This window comes from Argiope bruennichi, chromosome X2 (assembly GCF_947563725.1).
Source record: "Argiope bruennichi chromosome X2, qqArgBrue1.1, whole genome shotgun sequence".
In the NCBI taxonomy this organism is placed as follows: Eukaryota; Metazoa; Arthropoda; class Arachnida; order Araneae; family Araneidae; genus Argiope; species Argiope bruennichi.
In genome coordinates, this window is record NC_079163.1 from 82,908,875 (window position 1) to 82,929,094 (window position 20,220).

The following is a 20,220-nucleotide window of genomic DNA, read 5'->3' on the forward strand; positions in this document are numbered from 1 at the left end:
ATTATTTTCTATTATATATGTGAGTTGTGTGAGAGAGAAAGTTTATTATAAGAATAGTCATAACGGAAAAGAAATAAAGAAAAAAAGAGAAAGAGTATAAACAGAAACAAAGAAAAAAGAACAGAGGTCCAAAAGTAAATAGGGAAAAATTCAAAGGGCATACATTTGAACGAAAAACAAGAGTAAAACAGACAGAAAACGAATATTATTAATGACTGACTAGAGATCCTGATCACAATATATTTCGCTCAAAAAATTAGTTACAAGATTCATAAGATCTTCGCTTTAACACAATAACATATACATTGAGAGAAACTGATATGTTGTATGAAGGAGTGTTTACGTTTATAATTCAGTAATACTGGTAGATTACAAGTCTTGACAACGGATGAATTCACTGATTGAGAATTCAATAAAATACAAGTAACAAAATGGAATGGAAAAAAGTGGGAATCGATAAAAATAAAGTTTAATATTAAGTATATATACTAAATCTTTTTACACAAATATCATGATAAAAAAAAAGCATCGATAAATAACTGAATCTATTTTATGAGGTTTTAATTCTTCGATTTGACTACCAGCTGTTCACTGATTAATCATCTGCAAATTTGTTGCTGAAACACAAACAGGAAAAAAGCAGATGAAAGAAGCCATGAAGCTACCGCAAATGAACAACAGATTAAGAGGATTTATAGAATGAAGCGTTTTAACTTAAAATCAAATTCACACTTTATATTTTTATAAAAGAATTTTAAAAAAATCAATATTACTACTTTTCATAAAAAAAAAATGTTTTTAGCTTCACTGATTTAATTATTACAAAACGCATTTAAAGAGTTCATTACAGGATTAATTGCAATTATTCCATTCAACTTGCGAAATAAAAATAAAAAGAAAGCGCTGTTTAAAACAATCTAACAAAAAACATTTAAAATAACATTTAAGAAGTTACAATCTTATTTATAAATAATTTAAAAAACATCAATATTCAGAACTTGTTCAAGTTCAGGTGCCGATTAAGGGCATAAAAATTATAATTTTCCATACGATTCATTTAATAAACTAATTAGAAGATCCATTTTTTTTTATCTTCTCCGTTGAAAAAAAAGACAACATTATTAATAAAGAAAATAAATTTTTCGCTTACATGACTGCGCAACAAAACGTAAAAGATTATTACACATATTTTGTCAAATAATTTCATTTCCTCGAAAAATTATTACATAATTGCGTTTCACACTATCTATCAATGCTAATTCATTCATATAATTTATTCATTAATCTTTCGTGTACTAAGTGAAAACACTACCGTTATAAAACCCTTATCGCCGAATTAAAAAAAAAAGCACAATAAATACATGATTAAAAAATTTGTATAAATAAAAAAAAAGCTAATTTCAACAGCTCATAAACTAAAAGAGCGATTATTTTTTTTACAGTAATTGAAGCACGCAAACACTCAAAATCTGAGAATTTAAAAAAAAAAAAAAAAAAAAAAAATGAACTGTTTTCTTCTCAGACGAAACTTACTGTCATTCTTCTCATAACTATTGAGACAAAATTCATTGTCTCAGAACGTACCTCTTTTCTCCCCCCGACCCCAGCTCGCAAATAATAAATAGAAAAAAAAAAGTCCTCCCATTCACAAAAACTGAATCACACTATAAAAGCGAAGTAAGAAAAAAAAAAAGGAGAAAACGGTATAACCACCACTAGAAAAAAAATTAGGAATAAAAAAAAAACGATTTTTTTTTTTAATTTCAGCAGCCTCTAATTTTGTCCTTATTATTTGAGGTGTATTCTCTTATTTTTAATAGCGTATCAAAGAGAAATTAATTTACTTATCAGTCACTTTAAAAAGGCCGAAAAAGTAAAGGTGGAAAAGTTAGGATTAGGCTGAAACATATTTAGAAATGCAAATCGAGCGGGTGTGTGTGGTAGAGTGGAGGGGAGAATTAAAAAAAAAAAAAAAAAAAACGGAAACTTCTTCCATTATGGGTAAGAAAAGGAGAAAAAAAAGTAGGTTAAAAAACACACATTGCGCGACATGGCTAGCAATTTCGACTCTTTCATCACTCTTAAGAGGTGATGTTAATAAACTGTAATTATTTCATCTTCTTGGGGTAGTTTAGCATTTTTTATCGTTCTCTCCTCTTGTCTAGTGGTAGTCACATAGATATGATTTTTATCTACTCTGCGTTTTTTTCTCTGTTGTGACATTTTTCAGAGTTTATCTGCTTTCATACATTTTTTTTTCTTAGTTTGTTTTTCCTCCGTCTGCTGTAACCTGAATGTTACTAATAATAAATATGAACACATTTATACAATAAATATTAACGAAAAGTCATCAATAATATTTCAAAATATTATTTCAAACTATCGTTTTTTATCTGATTTAATTTATTTATTTAAATTAATTTTACTTTAAATAATTAAAAACATAAAACATAATTTTTTAAAAATAACATAAATTTTTTCATCGAAAATTATTAACTAGTCGGTCATTTCATACATGGACTCAAAAGACTTGGACTCAAAATTTCAAGGAATACAATTCCTTCTTAGCGCAAAGTGTTTTATTCCGTCAACATTAAGAAAATCGTTAACGGTTGGATTAATAAATTGCAGCTATTATTTTCCTTCAACAACAGCCAAGGCAGTCTTGAATGAGTTAAATTTGAAGCTCGTATCATTGTTCTTTGCTGAACTCAAAAGTTCACATTCGCATTTTTCAACCGGAAGAAAAATAAACAAAAACTTTTCAGATTCATAAAAAAAGAAATAATATATCAGGTTTACCCATTAGAGAGAAAATTAGTTTTATACAATACATTTTTAAGCCTCCAATCATATATTAGGCACTAAATGCGAGGTTCCACTATATGCATTTAACGGATGGAGGTTTGATGTAAAACTTACTACGAAAAGCCAGAACGGAAATACACGTAAAAAATAATTGTGTACAGTGTTAAGTGAAAAATGTGAATTGTGAAATAAACATTATTCATGTCTTAAAATCTGCGAAAGCCTAAAATATGCAATAGCACTCAATAAATAAATTTAAAAAAAGCTGGAATAGTCTCACCGAAACTTTCTCGCATAATCTCTTTTACCCCCCTTCCTTCCCCAATATAAAATTATGGCTATTAGATAAGACCGCGAATATCTTAAATGACATTGGTGAACGATAGTTACGAAATATAAGATCTTTGGCGTTTTTGAATCTTGCATTTTTAATGAAGCTATCGAATTTTGAACGCATTTTTGCCGACCGGTTGATACCAAAATTTAACACGTCACTACAACTGTAGTCATGCGAATTTCATTGATTTAAGTCATTGCGTTTACGAATCATTGCTTTTACATGCATGCGAAAATACACACCAACTAATGATCAACCGTTTGACAAATTTAATTCAAAAATTGATAAGAGTCGATATTATAGATGCTAGACTTGTGTATCAAATGTTATTTACCTAGTTTTTACTTTTTTGTAGTTATCAAGTTGACTTGCATTCGAACAATCAGACAAACGGACTGCCTGCGAATAAATTTCATTAACATTTTTAAAAAATCTACAAAATCACATATACGAGAAAATAATTAAAATGAAACCTTTAGTGAATATTTAAAATATATAAAAAATTTATATGAAATACAGCATACATAAAAAATAAAAAATTATATATGAAAAACATTAATGAATAAAAAAGTAAAAATTTAATTTTTCTTTCCTAGCAAATAAAAAATTATTATTAATAATAAATAATATAATATAATAATTATTATTAAAATTTACGAAAAAGTTAGCAGCACATTTTTATTATATCAATTTCAACTTCGGATTTTTTTAAGCATCATAAAGGCTGTTGTTTGCTATAACGGGACTTAAAAAGATAGATGAAAAAGAACATTTAGATATAAAATGGCATGCTTGTATCCGATTGCAATATTTGTTTTAGTATTGAAAGAGTATTTATGTTTCAAAATTCATTAATCATAACATCTTTACTTGAAAGCTGATGAAATAACTGTGAGAACTATGAGATTGTTTAAAAACAAAAGATAAATAAATTAAATTAGAAATCTGCTAAGAATTTACGCACTCATTAAAATATCCATCAATTTTTCTAAAAGATCCTTAATTGTCACATAAATCCTGAGTTACAAAATTCAGTGTAAACACATTTTCAAAAAAAAAAAAAAAAAAAAAAAAAATCCCAAGTTTCAAATTACATTAAGAACGTAATTCCTTCACGAATACGAAGCATCTACGTCTTTTGAAATTTCTGACCCCCCCCCCGAAAAAAAAGGTGTACTTTCAATTAAACAAGAGTTTATTATTTTGTAAAACTATTGCAATATTTATGTAACATGATTCCATAGCTAAAAAGCAAAATCTCAAGAATTGCTACAGCGTTTCTATTTTTCCCCCAATTAAATACTTTTCATAATGATTTCCAAAATAATGTAATAAAATGACCGCAAAACATTCTCGTTTGGCTAATGTAATAACTTATAAGCATTTATTTTTAATGAAGCCAATTTATTTTGAAAACAATACAAATATTTCCTTCTCATATATTTTTTGATTTCATCAAGTTTAAATTCAACGCCAGTTTATTTTTAAACAAACAATTATTCTAGAAAGTGGGGTTCATTAAATGAAGTTAATAATTTATCATTTATTGTCATTTAATTTAACAGATAAAATGCAGATTAAAAATTGCTTGAACAAAAACTTTAATCATTTGAAATACTTCCTTTTAAAATTCAAGATTTCTCTTTTGTAAATACTGTTAATAATAATCTATTATATTCGATTTCAACGTTAAAATCATTTTTATAATCAAAAATTTCTTTGTATTCAATTAAGTGGTTTCATTATGAATTCTGTTTGAAATCCTGGTTCTTACGCGATATTTCAATGATACTAATATATATATTTTTTGTTTTAGTTTATTTTTATGAATTCCAGAAATTATATATAAATATGTCCCAGGTAAACTACAGACTTTCTTTCAAAAATTGATCATACACTACTGCTGAAATTAAGCTATGCATATTAAAATAATTTGCTCCAGATAAACACAAAAAATCATAAAAAAAACCTAAAAAATTATTCAATTATCGCTATAAAAAGACCGAAATACACTTTTAAAGACTAAATTTATAATGAATACTTTCTTTTCTGCTCCATTAAAAAAAAAAAAAGATAAAAGATAAACACAATTAGAGTACCTTTTAGTTATAGCTGTAAAATGTATATATATTCTTTCATCCCCTGCGCTTCTGTGTCTTTTTCCCTCTCTATTTTTTTTCCCCTTGGCTTTATTTTTTAACTTTTTTTTCATTACAAACGTTTAAACGTTAAACGAGAAAATCATTCCTTTATGTTTTCTCTCACTTAAGGTTTAGTTCAACGAAGGAGAAATTATTTAAATTAAAAGTAAAAGAGAAAAAATGCTCGAATAATAGAAATAACTGTCTCGAAATCATTTATATGTAATGAAGGCAAAAAATGAAAAAAAATTAACCGCAAATGAAAAAAAAAAAAAAAAAAAAAATGTGGGGAGGAGGGAGAACACAAACGCGACAACAAGAGAAAAAAAAAATCATAACCCAAACCTTTTTATATATTTGTACGGCTAAAGAGTGTCGAGACGATTTGAGTGTTAAAATTTATTTGAAAACTTGTAAAAAATAAAACTTTAAAAAAATAATCCTGCCTTGACAAAACCGTTTGAAGTGCTAGCAGAAACACCGTATACTTTTTTAACTGTCTTTTTTTCTTTTTTTTTTTTGCTTCCCTCCCCCCTTTTTTTTTTTTTTTTTTTTCTATATCGGGCCTTTTTCTACATACTTTTTTGTTTCCGTTGAGTTTTATTTTTTGGGCCCCAGAGGACGAAAGGGAGACGAGCGTTTTGTCATGACAAAAAATAACCGAGAATCTTCCGCCCGACCCTTTCTGAGAAAAGAAACGAAAACCCAAAATAGCAGCAGGGCCCCGTCGCTCCTACAAAGGCAATGACCTAGAATCCATGGGTCGACGTGCTCGCAGGTTTTCGCTTTCCATGGCCCACCCGCCCGTATTGACAACACAGAAATGGCGGGAACTGCAACGGCTGAAAAGTCTTGTCAAATTAATAATCAAACATAAAAATTTAATCGAACTTTCTTAATTCATACATGTGATCTATCAGCTGATACGGATTTAGCATCAAATTGGGACGCTGTGGATGTATTTTATGACTCATCAAGTTCTTCTAAATTATGACATGTGGCAAAAAACGTTGGATCTTTGGTTCAGTTTCAGAAGTAATATATGAGAATATTTTAATAAATATGGACGAACAGCTGAAATTTAAATCTAAAGTGCACAAGCTGATGGGGATACAGGTTCCCAATTCTATACTCCCACAGCCCCTATTGACAACAACAATAAAGATGGGATCTGCTCGTCTCGTCTAATGTCTCGTCAAATTAGTAATAAAACATACAAATCTAACAAATACAAATAATAACAATAAATAAATAATAACAATAACAAATCAAAATACAAATTTATTTATCTGATTTACTAATTGATACTGATTTCGCATCAAATGAAAGAATTATGGAATATCTTCTGGATTCTCCATTTTCATCAAGCTTTTTCTAAATTAATTGCCTTAGGTAAGATATGGTATCTTCTCCGTTAATTTTTTAGAAATGAAGTTCAAGAAAGAATGAATAAATAAAGCAGAATGGGCTAGTTAGCTAAAATTTAAACTAGAAATTATAGGCTGAAAAAGTTGTAATTATTTCTTCACTGCATTCCATCAGTCCTAACTGAAAATATAGAAATAATAGGAACAATAAAAACTTTGTCGTCTTTTCAAAAAACAATCGAAGATACGTCATACTTTTCCCAGAATATGTAGCAAAATCTGACAGATGTTGATTTGATCAACCACTCAATAACAGAAATCATTAAATATATATAAGATTTTCTTTGAAGGAAGGCTAATGCTTCGTTTTGGTTCTTATTTATAAATAAAATTTACAAAGAAGTTAATATATACTTTGATGATAACGCTTAGTTTGACAAAATTAAAATTGAAAATCCACGGACCAACCTATTTAAGCGTTTCCACATCCTTTGTACCACCACTTAGTAACAATACAGAAATAATCGAAAAGAACAGTAAGAAAGCCATCTCATTAAATTAAAAGTTAAAAACTAATATTCCATCGGTGAGTTTTCATCCTTTTGCATGGATGCGTGGTTTTTGGAGTTTAAAGATACAAGAACAATATATAGACCTGCCGTATCAAACATATGCTAATTAAAAGATATTAGTTATATTCTAAAGTAATCGCAGCTTATTTATGGTTACAGAAACATATTTAAAAAGGAAAATAAACATTAATCAAGTAATCATAGCGTACGAGAGATTTGTTGGTCGATTGATTGCTTAATCACTCAAGAGCTGTGCTGCGTCAAGTTGACACTGAAAGATGATCTAAACAAATTAATTTGTAAAATGAAGAGCTAATATCTAATAAATAATATACAGCAATTTGGATTTAGCAGCAAATTAAAGAAATATGGATATTTTGATGATTTCCGAATATTTCAAATTGCAATGTATTCATTTTAATCTCGAAAAAAAAATCCCTATAAACACAGATTATTATTTAAGATAAAATGCAATAAAAAGTTCATCAATATGGTTCGTAAGGTGTAATTAATCAAAATTGTAATATTAAATCAATAGTTAATAATTGCTTGCAGATTTAAATTTTAAACACAGTTCACTCATCTTTATTGATAACAATAAACAGTAAAAATCAAGACGTCTCATAGAATTAATAAAAAATAATCAAAATTCCATTAAACAGTTTTCATCCTTTTGTGTGGCTGTATTATCGGATTTCTGAACTTTAAAGGATCGTTCATAAGACATCGGAGGATTGAAAATTATGGAGAAAATGCAAATTTCACGGTGCCTTAAAATCTCACTAGACTGTTTTCAAATTCATTACTCAATCATCTTGTTAAATTTATATTCATATTTAATTGTATATTTTCATGCTTTTGAATGATTGAATACAATGACCGACCAATAAAGATTTACACAAATTAGGGAACTTTTGTAAAGAAAATGCCAATTTTATGAACTCGCTTTATTACTTTGGACACAGTCTCCCAGAGATTAGAATTTCCATTGTCGAATTTTAAGAAAATTATCTATTTCAGGGGGATTTTCTCTTGTTTTATATTAATTGTTCAAATGAACAAGTAGTAAAATATTTAATTCTACCAAACCTCATATATAAAACTAAGTTCAGACACTCTTCAAATAACTTTACGGTTTAATTTGAGTTCATACCATATAGAAATACGTTTTCCGATTATTAATTCATTTGTGATATAAAAGGAAGATACCTAGTTTATACAATGACCGGAGACATTTCGTAACTAATAATTGATGCAAAATGTAAATTTGCAAGTATTAAATGATCAAAATATTTTCATGAATCTAATCTACATGGTAAGATAGTGTTTGTAACTTTCAATTTCAAAAATAAAAGTTCAATATTTGTTGCTATGGTTTGGATATTTGAATTTAATAGACGTTTTATTGTCAGATAAATTACTTGAAAGTGAATAAATTAACTTTTACATAAAAGTTAATATATCAAAATTGAAAAAAAAAACATTTTATTTATGCTAATAAACCATTCTGTTATTTTATAAATTCTTATATATATATATTTAATTTTCAGAAAGCATTAAAAAAAAAAGATTCTAGAAAATCGTAAAGGCAGTGTCTAATGAAATATGTATTGAGTATTGATTCCATAATTATTTGAATTTAGCATTTCAAACAGAAAAATGCATATTATCTAAACCATTCAGAACATTAAAAAAATATATATATGTACCATTTACATACAATATTATGCAAAATTCTAATAATTTTGTTTATTGATGTGTTATTTTGAATCTAGATATATTTTTCACCTAAATATAATTTTTTAAAACCAAAATGTTTTTCTTTATTTAAATTATATGAAAGTTCACTCGCAACATTTTTTTATCGTAAAATATAAAATATTAAAAAGAAATTTAAGTTAGCTCCCCACGGGAGGCCAAAAATTTTATGAGAAAATAATGAAGTTTATAGAGTAATAATTTAAGATTTCATACCAGTTATTCGTTTAATTTACGCTTAATATACAAAGAAAATAGAGCAGTAGCAAAAAAATATTTAAAAATTGCAACCCTTCTTCGTAATTATGAATCATCAAATGAATAAAAGAAATTTTAAAATCATAAAACTAAAGCTAGTAACAAAATTTTAAGGTATGATTAAAAAATATATATATGCATTTACCTAGGAAAAATTGATTGCTATCTGAAAAAGGTTCTAATTAAAAATGAAATGCCATTCTTGGGGAAAAGAAGTGAGAACGATATAAAAAAAGATAGTGTTAAAGTAAAAAGAGAAAGTTTTAAAAAAAAAATGCTACGAGTCCAACATAGAATTTGATACAAGTAAAAAAGTCTGTTTTTCCTTTTATTTTTTCCTTAGGGCAACACATAGTAAAAAAAAAAAAAAAAAAAAACTTTAAAAAATAAATAAAACTTTCTTCACTAATTCCTGATGGTCATCAATGAGCGAGAAAGGAAAAAAAAATTGCATATTTTCTTCGAAACAAATAAAATCCATATTTGAAAATGTAATTAATCTACCTATTCTCCGTAGTTTTGTTCACGTCATTAGATGAAACCTAGCAATTGCTCGGCATCTCCAAATGGCGTGCTACCTTTCATAAAGCCATTTTCTCAATTTCCTTCTCGAAAACTGGGAAATTGTATGTCTTTGGCATTGATTGTGCCATTTAGGTGATAAAAATGAGCGGCGAGAAAGTGATTTGTTTTGACGATGCCCGTTTGTTGCCAAAGGACTTGAAAACCTTTTATTATTCCGCAGTCTTAAGGACAGAGACAACACTCGACGCCTGAAATTACAAATTCCAGCTCGAATTAGGAGGTGCACTTGAAAGTGCTTTGCTCACATCACTAATAATCAGCTAGCGCAAAATAACTAAGGGGATGGGGATTTTTAAAATAAAAGAGGAGCTTTTTTTCCTCTTTTCGCTTTCTTCTATAAATGCCATTACAGAAACTAAGAAAATCCCATAATTAAAAAAATATTGCATTAACTAGTGATGGATGCAATAACTTTTGATTTTGTTTCAGTTAAATAGCTTCAAATGTTGGACAAAGATTGGAGTCTGTAAGGTATGTTTCATGAAGCGTGAATTAAGAATTTTCAAAGCTTTGCATTATTCATTCAAAACTTTTGATATATGTATTACTATTTTTAATTTTGCGTAGGTTAAAAGTTTCGAATACTGGGTAAATAGCAAAAAATTTGAACAATTAAATATTAAAGAATTATTCATAAACGATTGTTCAAATTTAAAACTACATCCTACTGTTGCTTTATTTGTTCTAAATATCCAGGCAGATAATCAAAAGCAGTTTTATTATTGAACATTTTTATGTGAAAGTAAAGCAAAATAAAATATAAACTAATTTTTTTAATTGTATTTTAAAACCGATATCAATAGTATTATTTGTTCAAAAATTTGAATGCACCTAACTACTTTTTATATTGTTGCAATACTAGTTTTAAAAATAAAAAATAAAAAATTGATGCCAATTTGGAAGAATGGGATGTTCAATGAAATATCAATAAAGAATAATTAAATTGAAACTTAAAATTTGTTCAAATTGTTCTGTATTTTAAATGGATACACCTGTTTTCAGTTTCATTTAGATGAAATAGTTTCAAAATTTGAGTAAAGATTGGGCCAAGCTAAAATGAAATAATTACTTGTGAAAGTTTGTAAAATTGAAAAAAATTAATTGAAAAGTTGTAAAATTGAAATAGAAATTCATTTAAATTGGTTAAAATTATAGCATTCTTTTCAAGTTTATTTTGAATAGTAAACAATAACAAACAATGGTCAACAAATTTTAATTTTAAAATTTGTAAATAACTTTAATAATTTGATAAATAAATAGAAGCAATTTTATCGGACAAAATTTTTTTTAAGGATTAAATTACTTCTGCTTTAGATTAAATTAAATGACAGAAATGTCAGCAAAGATCGAAATAAATTGAAAATCATAAAAGTTTTTAAAAATGTATGTAAAATTTGATTTTAATCATTGCACTATCCATTCCAAATTCGCCAGCATTATATTTTTAAAAGATTCTATATGATAGTTAGATTATCACTAAAGAAATTTAGATCATATATTAAAATGTTACAAGATTATTTTCATAGAATTTAGAAAATGATTTTCAAAATGATTTTCAAGCGAAATATTTATTATTCTATGAATTTCAAATACTAATAATTTTTTAACAGTCGCTTTACCTACAGTTACAGTACTGAAAGTTTAGTTGCATTAAAGAAATGTCAGTGTAAGCAGATTTTTTAAAGGATAGATAAAAATATTTTGCATACAATAAACTAAAAATTATTTCGTAAGTCTTTATTTACCTAGAAGTTAAAAAATTAACTTTAAAACACGGTCACAAAGTGTTACCGATATTGAAGTTGAATGCACGATTACATTATGAAAGCAGCTCGTGTATTTTGCAAGTGTATAAAGATGTCTTGATATCTGAATAGCCTTATCTTTATCCTTATCATCCAACAATTCGATAAAGCGAGTTTACTCAGTAGAAAATTTTAATTATCTAACACGCCTAAGTTTCAAAAGTAAAGTGAAGATAACTAGCTTACCTGTACGTTCCTGTTGTTGTCGAACCATGACGATAAAAATATAGAATATTCTTTAAAAAACAAGAACGTCGTTTTTGCCTAAGGCAGCGAATACTCCTATAAAGACATAAATCCAATTAGATATCAGAGAGTAATTGTCAAAATAATAATTAAAAATACATAAATATGTCTATAGTAGGGCTTCCTAAACATTTTTTCCCTCGTATACGACACAAATTTTGTCAGAATTTTTTTTTTTTTTTCCATAACTCTAAAACCCAATAAAAGAAGATTTAAGGCAAAATAAATAATAAAGCAATAATGAATCAGAAATAAGAAAAAAAAATTATAGGACAGCACTCTTAATAAAGACTTTAATGAAATTCTTTAAAGGGGATTTTTAAATTTTCTTCCATAGTAATGTCACATTGAGTAGGAATTATCACTTTAAGAAGCCCTCATGTGTAGATAAATTTATAAATAGATTAATTTAATAATGTAACAGAAATGCACGATTTATATCAAAGAATGTTACGGAAGAAGTCATTAAGAAATTGAAATTGATTTAGTAATAAATCACAAAAAAATAAAAAACAGCAAACATAGGTGGGCCAAACTTGAAACTTATGGCAATTTAAGTCAAATAAAATTCAAAAATCTTCAAAAGAATCATCATCAAAATAAATATGATCAAGAATCAGTCTATGAAGAAATAGAAAAACATGATTAACGCAATAATCTAAGTAAACACGTATTGATGTTAATTGAAATCATATTTTTCGGATATTCCAAGAAAAGGGAAGAAAATAAAATCTACATCAATCTAAGAAAAGCAAATAAGTATTTATAAGTGCCAACAAAATAATTTCTTGGAACTTGCAAAACCTAAAAAATAAAAATATAAAAGTTCTTTGACAAAAACTACAGATTATTTTTTTTCTGCTACGGATTAACAAATAAACATTTATTTGCTGGATGTTTAGAGGGTGTTTTTTTTTTCAACGCACATACAAGCAACGCTACATTTTATTCTTATGAATACTGCGATGGCTAAGAAGTTTCAACACATCTCTGTCAAATTAAAACTTTTAACTGTGAATTCTACCAGAACTTCAAAACATTCAAAGGGTTTTTGACAAATTACTACAGCCAAGTTGATTTCAATCGAAACATTCCAAGCACCAGACAGTAAATATTTGGCAAGCGTTTCATTTGCTGTCTTAAATTTTATATATAGTTTAGATACACAGAAACAAGTTTGGTTTTCTGAATATTTTATACTGTTTTTGTACTCCGTATACACATATATGACAGATGCTATTAAAATATTGAACGAGTTCAAATGTAAAAAGCGTTTTAAACAAACTAAAATAACTTTGTAGTTTTATTTTGATATAAATATTAAATGAAAATTCAAAGGTGTGGAAAAAGTGAATTTCATTTATGATATGTGCTTCGTGCTTGAATAAACAGTACAAGTGGAAAATTCAAGACCTTAAAAACTGACATGAAGTAATCGGAAGAAAAAAAAAATTATTCACTCAAGAAGACAGCGTTATCCCCCCCCCCTCCTGTTTTGAGCAATACTTGTTACTGCTCCCTTATTTTTTATCTAGACGTTTAAGGTGATTTTAAATTTAAGTTTAATATGTTTTTCATTGAAAATGATCTGTAAAAAAAAATTGGCATTTATCCATAAATTCATACCGATATTTTTTTAAATGCATAATTAAGTACGGGACTTGTATATTCAGATAAGCGTCTTGTCTCAAAAGAAATAAATTCGAATCTCATGTGAAAGTTTGAACCTTATTAACTAAAATTGGACCGCATGATTTAGTTTGCTGCAATTTCAACAGTTCAAATCGACAAATAGAAAAAGACAAAAATTCTTCATAGAAACTTTCGATATCAAAAGATATTTTAATTATAAGCAAATATTAAAAATTTTCTCTCTTTATGTTTCTAGAAAAATTTCATACTTCAAAGTAACTTCCAAATACGTTACATATAAAGTTTCTTGTATTAAACAATTCCATCAGATACAGATAAAATTTTTATTTAAGAAGCATGACTTTAAACGATTATTAGTAAAGTTTTTATGCTTGGTTTCTCCACAAAAATCAAGCGATAAATTTAAAGATAATAGATAAAATTCTAAAACGAGCGGGGATAAAATCTCATTGCGATTTGAAATCCCATGCGAACCATATTAGTACACTTACACACACTTCAAATGCCAACTGTATTCTAAACCAATATTAAATAAAGAAAAACTTTTATAACCTTTAGAAAATAATTACTTTATTCAACACACATAGAAATAAAAAAGAGTGTTTTGAGAAAGGAAAAAAGTTTCAATCTCAAAACTTCGTAATTGCCAGTACAATAAGCACTTTTAAAAACGAAGTCCAGATATCCCCTCTTGCAATATTTAATTCGCCATGACTTTAGATAAAAAGACAGCAAATAAAAGGAAAGAGAGCATCGGATAGTGCCGTGACAAATGATTACTTTAAAGAGACAATATGCAGAAGGAAAAACATAAAAGCAAATAACAAAACAAGTATATTCATTTGATTTTAAAAATAGAAAAAGAGCGACAGAAAATCCGACGCTGCTTCAAAATGAGAGAATAGGGCCCATTCCATATAGTTGAAGCAACGATTGGGATTAAAGTCCCGAAATACGGCGACAACGATTATTTGATCCACATTTCGACATTGTTCTCTTCCAGGAATCCCCCTCTTTTCTTTTCGAAAGAAAAAGCAAAAGCAAACAGAAAATCCCGAGGAAATCTCTATTTCCTTTCCCTTATTTCCCCGGGAAATAATTTTAGTCCCTCCCCTAGCTCCCCTCCAGTCAATTATTTCCTTAGAATTCTGTTTTTTGGAAAAATACAAACCAAGCTAAAAGTGTAATCTAGGATATCTAAAAGATTTAAATGACTGCATGAAAACTTAAACACGATAAAGTTGTATCTTTTTATCCACTTCAAAATGGATTCGAGTGGAGGAAATTGAATTTGCTTACTGTAGAAGAAAACGTAAAAGAAGTATTTGGTGCTGCTAATTTTTCTATGCAATTTCCAATCAAATGCATACTCTTTAGATAAGACTGAGATCAAAGAGAGAGCTGAAATATGTTATAAAAAAGACTCAAACGTAGACCTGCAAAATATGAAGAACAATTTTTGGTAATTTTAGAAATAATTTAGAATTCACAAAGGGATATATTTCCAGGCTTCAGAAGTTTTGGCTTATTCTACAATACCGGATTTTGAAACTCGTCAGAAGTTGTTTTTATTAAATAAGCATTATAGACATTCATAATCAGTACTATGATACATATCAAGTTCGTCCCTTTGATTTATTTTGGATTTCATTCATCTTACAATAAAAAATAGACATGACGTCATAGCTCTGTGTATGGCAACATACAATTAGATGTCTGGTGGCATGCGCAAATACATTTATCAAGAGATTGTTATATCATGGGAATTGACAACATATTGTTTTAGCAAGTATTCAAAAGTTTTTAGTAAAATTTTCAATAATATATAAAGGCAGAAAATTCTCCCAAATTTTTTTTTAAAAAAAGATATGACCATCAATTTTATTAATTTATTTTTCAAATTTAGTGTTTTCTTTTTTTTTACTATTGCTGGTATATCAATAGCATCGTTCACATTAACTTTTGACTGTAGTGTCTCCTACTGTATAATTAGACTATCCTGTGCTATTTCGAAAATGCGTAGCCGTATTCTTCCAAATAAAATTCCACTGATCAGTTGAGATGTTGATGAATTATCGATTATATACACACGCACGCACACACACACACTGATCAGTAATTTCTCTAACTAACGCGCGCCTCCCAAAATGCCATAATAAATTCGAATTAAATGTCATATTTTAACAGTATGTATTTTGATTTTTTTATTCAAGTGAATAGTAATTAATTAATACTTAAACTAACAAACATTTTAACTGAATACACAGAACATAACAAGCAATAATCTAATAAAATACCATAAAATTTGCAGGCAGATAAATGTCTAAACTTTAATCCATTTGATATTCAACCGAAAAGGCCAACTAATTTGATGACCATCAGTTTAAAGTTCACGAAATAGCGTTAAAAAAATGGAAGTAACCACCCAGAAACCTGGAATATCGTGTTTTTCAACCGTGCTGCAAAACGCGACCTTTCACCTAGCGTTTATAATTGCTTATCCATCATCATTTAAAAAAATATTATAAAGATTTTCTATAACTTGATCTCCTCACGGAAGCTACTGAGAAACCACGAGTCCCATTGGGATTCTCAACGCATATTTAATTCTTACCTCTTCGGCTTAACGGAAGATTGATTGTGAAGGCGAAATGACCAGTAGATCCTAAAATTTCCATATATAGCATTATGCTCAAGTATAAAATGCCAGTAGGCCTTATTTTTTAAGTTAAAATAATTATGAACGTTGTTTTAACGTTTCTTTAGTTAAGGGTATGAGAAATATTCAACTAGAAAAAAAAATTGCTGCATACAAGACAAAGAAAAAAAAAAACAGCAAACAATAATAATGGCTTTATCATTATAAATATCGATATCTTTTTTTAACGCTCACGATGCTTGTTTGGAATTTTTAAAAATGCCAACAGATGTCCTCCCACTAATAGACTTTCCCGACATTCTTTTCAGATACAAATACACGCAAAATCGTATTTATTGATAATAAATCTACGGTTTAAAATATTAAAGTTACAAAGAAACGGATCAGTGACATATATTTTAGTATTTACTAATGTTTTCCTATACGAATCTTTTAAAAGTGAAAGCCATCAACATCTTTGTAAATTAAATCCTTACAACACTGAGAAGGAAATAAAATATAATGTACAAGAATACATGAAATAAAAAAATATAAAAGAATGAAATAAATTAACCATTGAAGAGAAAGGTTCGGATTTTTCTTTCCCTCCTATTCCATTCAATTTTAAATAAACAGAGTAAATTCGTAGCGTTTATTTAACATTTCCATTGATACAGTTTTTCTGATTACATTGGATCCGTTGCATATTAAAATAGTCATTTAATCTTTATATTAATGATAGAAAATCAAAAGGTTAAGTTGAAACGGAAATTTAGACAGAGAAAAAGAGGAATGTTCTCCTTTCGCGTTTTGAGATTAAAAAATGTACAAGGTGATTAGAGGATACATGCAATTGTTCCGAGGAGGGAGCGAAAACTTAACTGACAAAGTGATACAGCATCTGTACAAGCAAATAATTCTGCTAATAAGTCTGCAACACCTGTAAAGAAAAGTTCATAGCTCAAAATAAATAATTAGCATTTTAGAGGATTAACTTTTTAACTAGTTTACCCATATGCTGAAACTATTTCTGACGTTTTTTATTCTTTGAGGTACACGATTTTAAAGAAAATGAAAAATCTAGTTGCACAGATATTTTTTATTATTAAAAATTAATAAAAAAAAACATTCATTTTGATTATTTAATAGAAAACATTATTCAAAATAACAAAAAAAAATAGTATTTCTATAAGACCTTTTTTACATGGTGGGACATATATATTCCCATCATTTCACAACTTCAAAATTAGTATAAGGGATCAAATAGCATACTTTTTTATTATAAAACAATTTATTCAGTTTTAACAGTTTTTAGCCCCCAAATATTAAACAATCACTAAGCCGTTCATAAATGCTATCATTCCATACAAGAATTCCGGGGAATATACAAATATTTCAAGTATTCGATGGATTCTCTTTTGAATCAAATGACGAAATAGTTTCAAAATGAAAAGTGCCATCTAATTACAAAATAGAGAAAATAAAACAATTATAGTGTTAAATAAATTAATAAGTACATCCAAAGTTCAAGAATGTTGCGCTGTATTAAATAATAAAAAAGTTATTGGACAAACCAAATTATTTAAAGAACAAAGTATTAGATTTCGTAAAGTATGCATTTTATTACACCTAATAGAATGGTATGAAACTAATTACTTTTAAGCACAGCAGTAAGTCATTAAATAAACGCCAACTCTGCAATACCAACTAATCTCAGCTGAAGTTACACAAATATCAAAAATAAAATATCACACGGCCTAGAAATCCCCATATCCCTATCAATACATCTTACATTTTAAAATTCTCAAAAGAAAACTGTATTAGAATAAATTTAGGTATCCATAATTTGATAGGGAAGGCAGTGTAATGGTGAAAACAAACTAGTAAAGAACGCAGAATCAATCGATTTTTTATCGGCAAACCTTCAAGAACAATGTACACCCCTATTTTATAGATAATCGATTCATCGGCAAGTAGATCAAATTATGAGGCATCGATTAACACATGCACATAATCAAGCTAAGCGGAAAGATTAGGAAAAGTATATTTAAGATAAGGAGAATTCTACCTATTCTCTTATTTTTCGTTCGATTTTGGAAAAACTTGTAGTTGTTTCACTTTTACTACCAACATAAGTATCCAATTCGATAAAATCACATTAAGTTCTGATATTATTCCGTAATACACAGGGAATAAAGGGTATTGGAAAAAATTGATTTCAAGGATATGTAAAAATATGTTTCAAAAGGGAGATTTAAAAGGATTTATAATTTAATAACCAATAATTTCATTATTTGTATCTGAAATATTTCATAAGTAGATTTATGGATTTATTGCTGTTGTGCTATTATTGTAAACAAAATTAATATATATATGAATTTATAATTTTTCTAAAAGAAATATTTACATTGAAGAATTATATTCCAATCATACAAGATAGCTAATGATCAAGAACTATGCAAAAATTATTAATAAACTTTTGAAAATAATTTTATAACATTCACAAATCAGGAGAAAAACTTAAAATTAAAAAGAAAAGAATGCGTTCTCTCAATTCTAACCCTTATTTATTTTACTTTTTTTAAAATTATCTAATTAGATGACGCCTTCTTTTCCTGGAATGTCCTATCTTAGTGATTAAATTAAAAATACATGTAATACTTCAGGTTTTGTGGATTATACGTAATATTTATTACGAATCATAATAGTTCTTGAATAATCTTATTTCAATTTATAAATTTTAGAAGCGATAATTCGATGCCCCTATGACGTACTGGCACGACGAACGAAAAAATAATTTTTAATTAAAATAAATAAATTATTATTACATTTGTTGATGGACTTATTCAATTTTTTTTTTTTTTTTTTTTTTTTTCATTTCTAGGAAATAATTTTTTAAGCGGGACAATAATTTCAAAAATTTAATGAACAACAATTTCGACAACGAATAAAATGAAATGAAAACAAATTTAAACATCAATTGTAAAATTTAAATAAAACAGAAATAACTCTCCATTACTTTCATCGTAAATCCACGCAACTTTTCCAAAAACTGTTTCAATGTATTTTATTTACTTGCATTTAAGACATTATATTTCAAAGTTATCAATTTGTATTCAATCTAATATATTATCTGGTTGTAAAATTAAAGACATTCGATAACAATCGGAACTTAAAAAACAATTTACGATTGTCGTTAAGAAAACTACTAAATATTATGTACCCAAAACAGAAAATTATTACTTAATGGACAAGCAGAAACAGAATAAATTTCATAGAAAAGAAATTTTAGAAAGAATGACATTAAAGGAGATAATTAAATACAAATATTTTGCTATTCGCAAAAATGACCTATTTCATCAAAAAAAGAATGAATAAAAAGAATCTAAGCAAATTTCGTTAAATAAAACCCTTATCTTTTTTCTCTCGTACTACAAACAATCTCTTTATTTTTCTTAAATTAGCATAGAGCTAAAGACAAATAGAAATCCATTAACGTTTTTCAAAAAATAATGGAGAACTAAGCTTCTGCTAGAAGGTCAGGCTGAATCAATTCGCCGGACAGTTTATTTCCGTTTTTGCATCCAAAAGCCTTCGACGAATGCCTTTAGATTAAGGGAAGATACTTTCTCATTAAAGTCCAACCTATTTAGTCAAAGACTACCCTACGAAGCCGACTGGGGCATGCAAGCAGTAGTTCGGGGGATAAGAGTTTTTCTTTCCGGCAGAAGTCCATGAATAGTAAACATGGCAGGGACTAGAAAACTCTGATGAACTTCTGTAAAATTCCACTCGAAAGACTGGTAGTCCTTCGATGCAATTAATTGGCTACTAAGGCGGAATATAATAAACACGAGCCTAGGAGGATCTATCAATTGATTCGGCAAACTTCTTGGTGAAAGACTACACAGAACAAACAGCAGAACACGTGGATACGGGAAGAAAGAAAAAGAAAGAAGAATCCTTTCCCCGACTTCTAATGTTTCCACGGAATTAGGCGATTTCAAGAGGGTAGCTTTTATTTATTTTTTATTCCTGTTTTTTAATCGGCT

At 27.8% G+C, this 20,220-nt stretch overlaps 1 protein-coding gene across 1 annotated transcript in view; it reads right to left on the reverse strand.

Annotated features, from left to right (window-relative positions):
- LOC129960044 (zinc finger protein rotund-like) overlaps positions 1 to 20,220 on the reverse strand; it is a 590,565-nt gene that overhangs the window by 425,717 nt on the left and 144,628 nt on the right. Inside the window, exon 3 of the mRNA XM_056073061.1 lies at positions 11,818 to 11,913. Within this exon, the coding sequence (XP_055929036.1) occupies positions 11,818 to 11,845 (28 nt within the window). The 5' untranslated portion in view covers positions 11,846 to 11,913. The remainder of the gene's footprint in view (positions 1 to 11,817; positions 11,914 to 20,220) is intronic.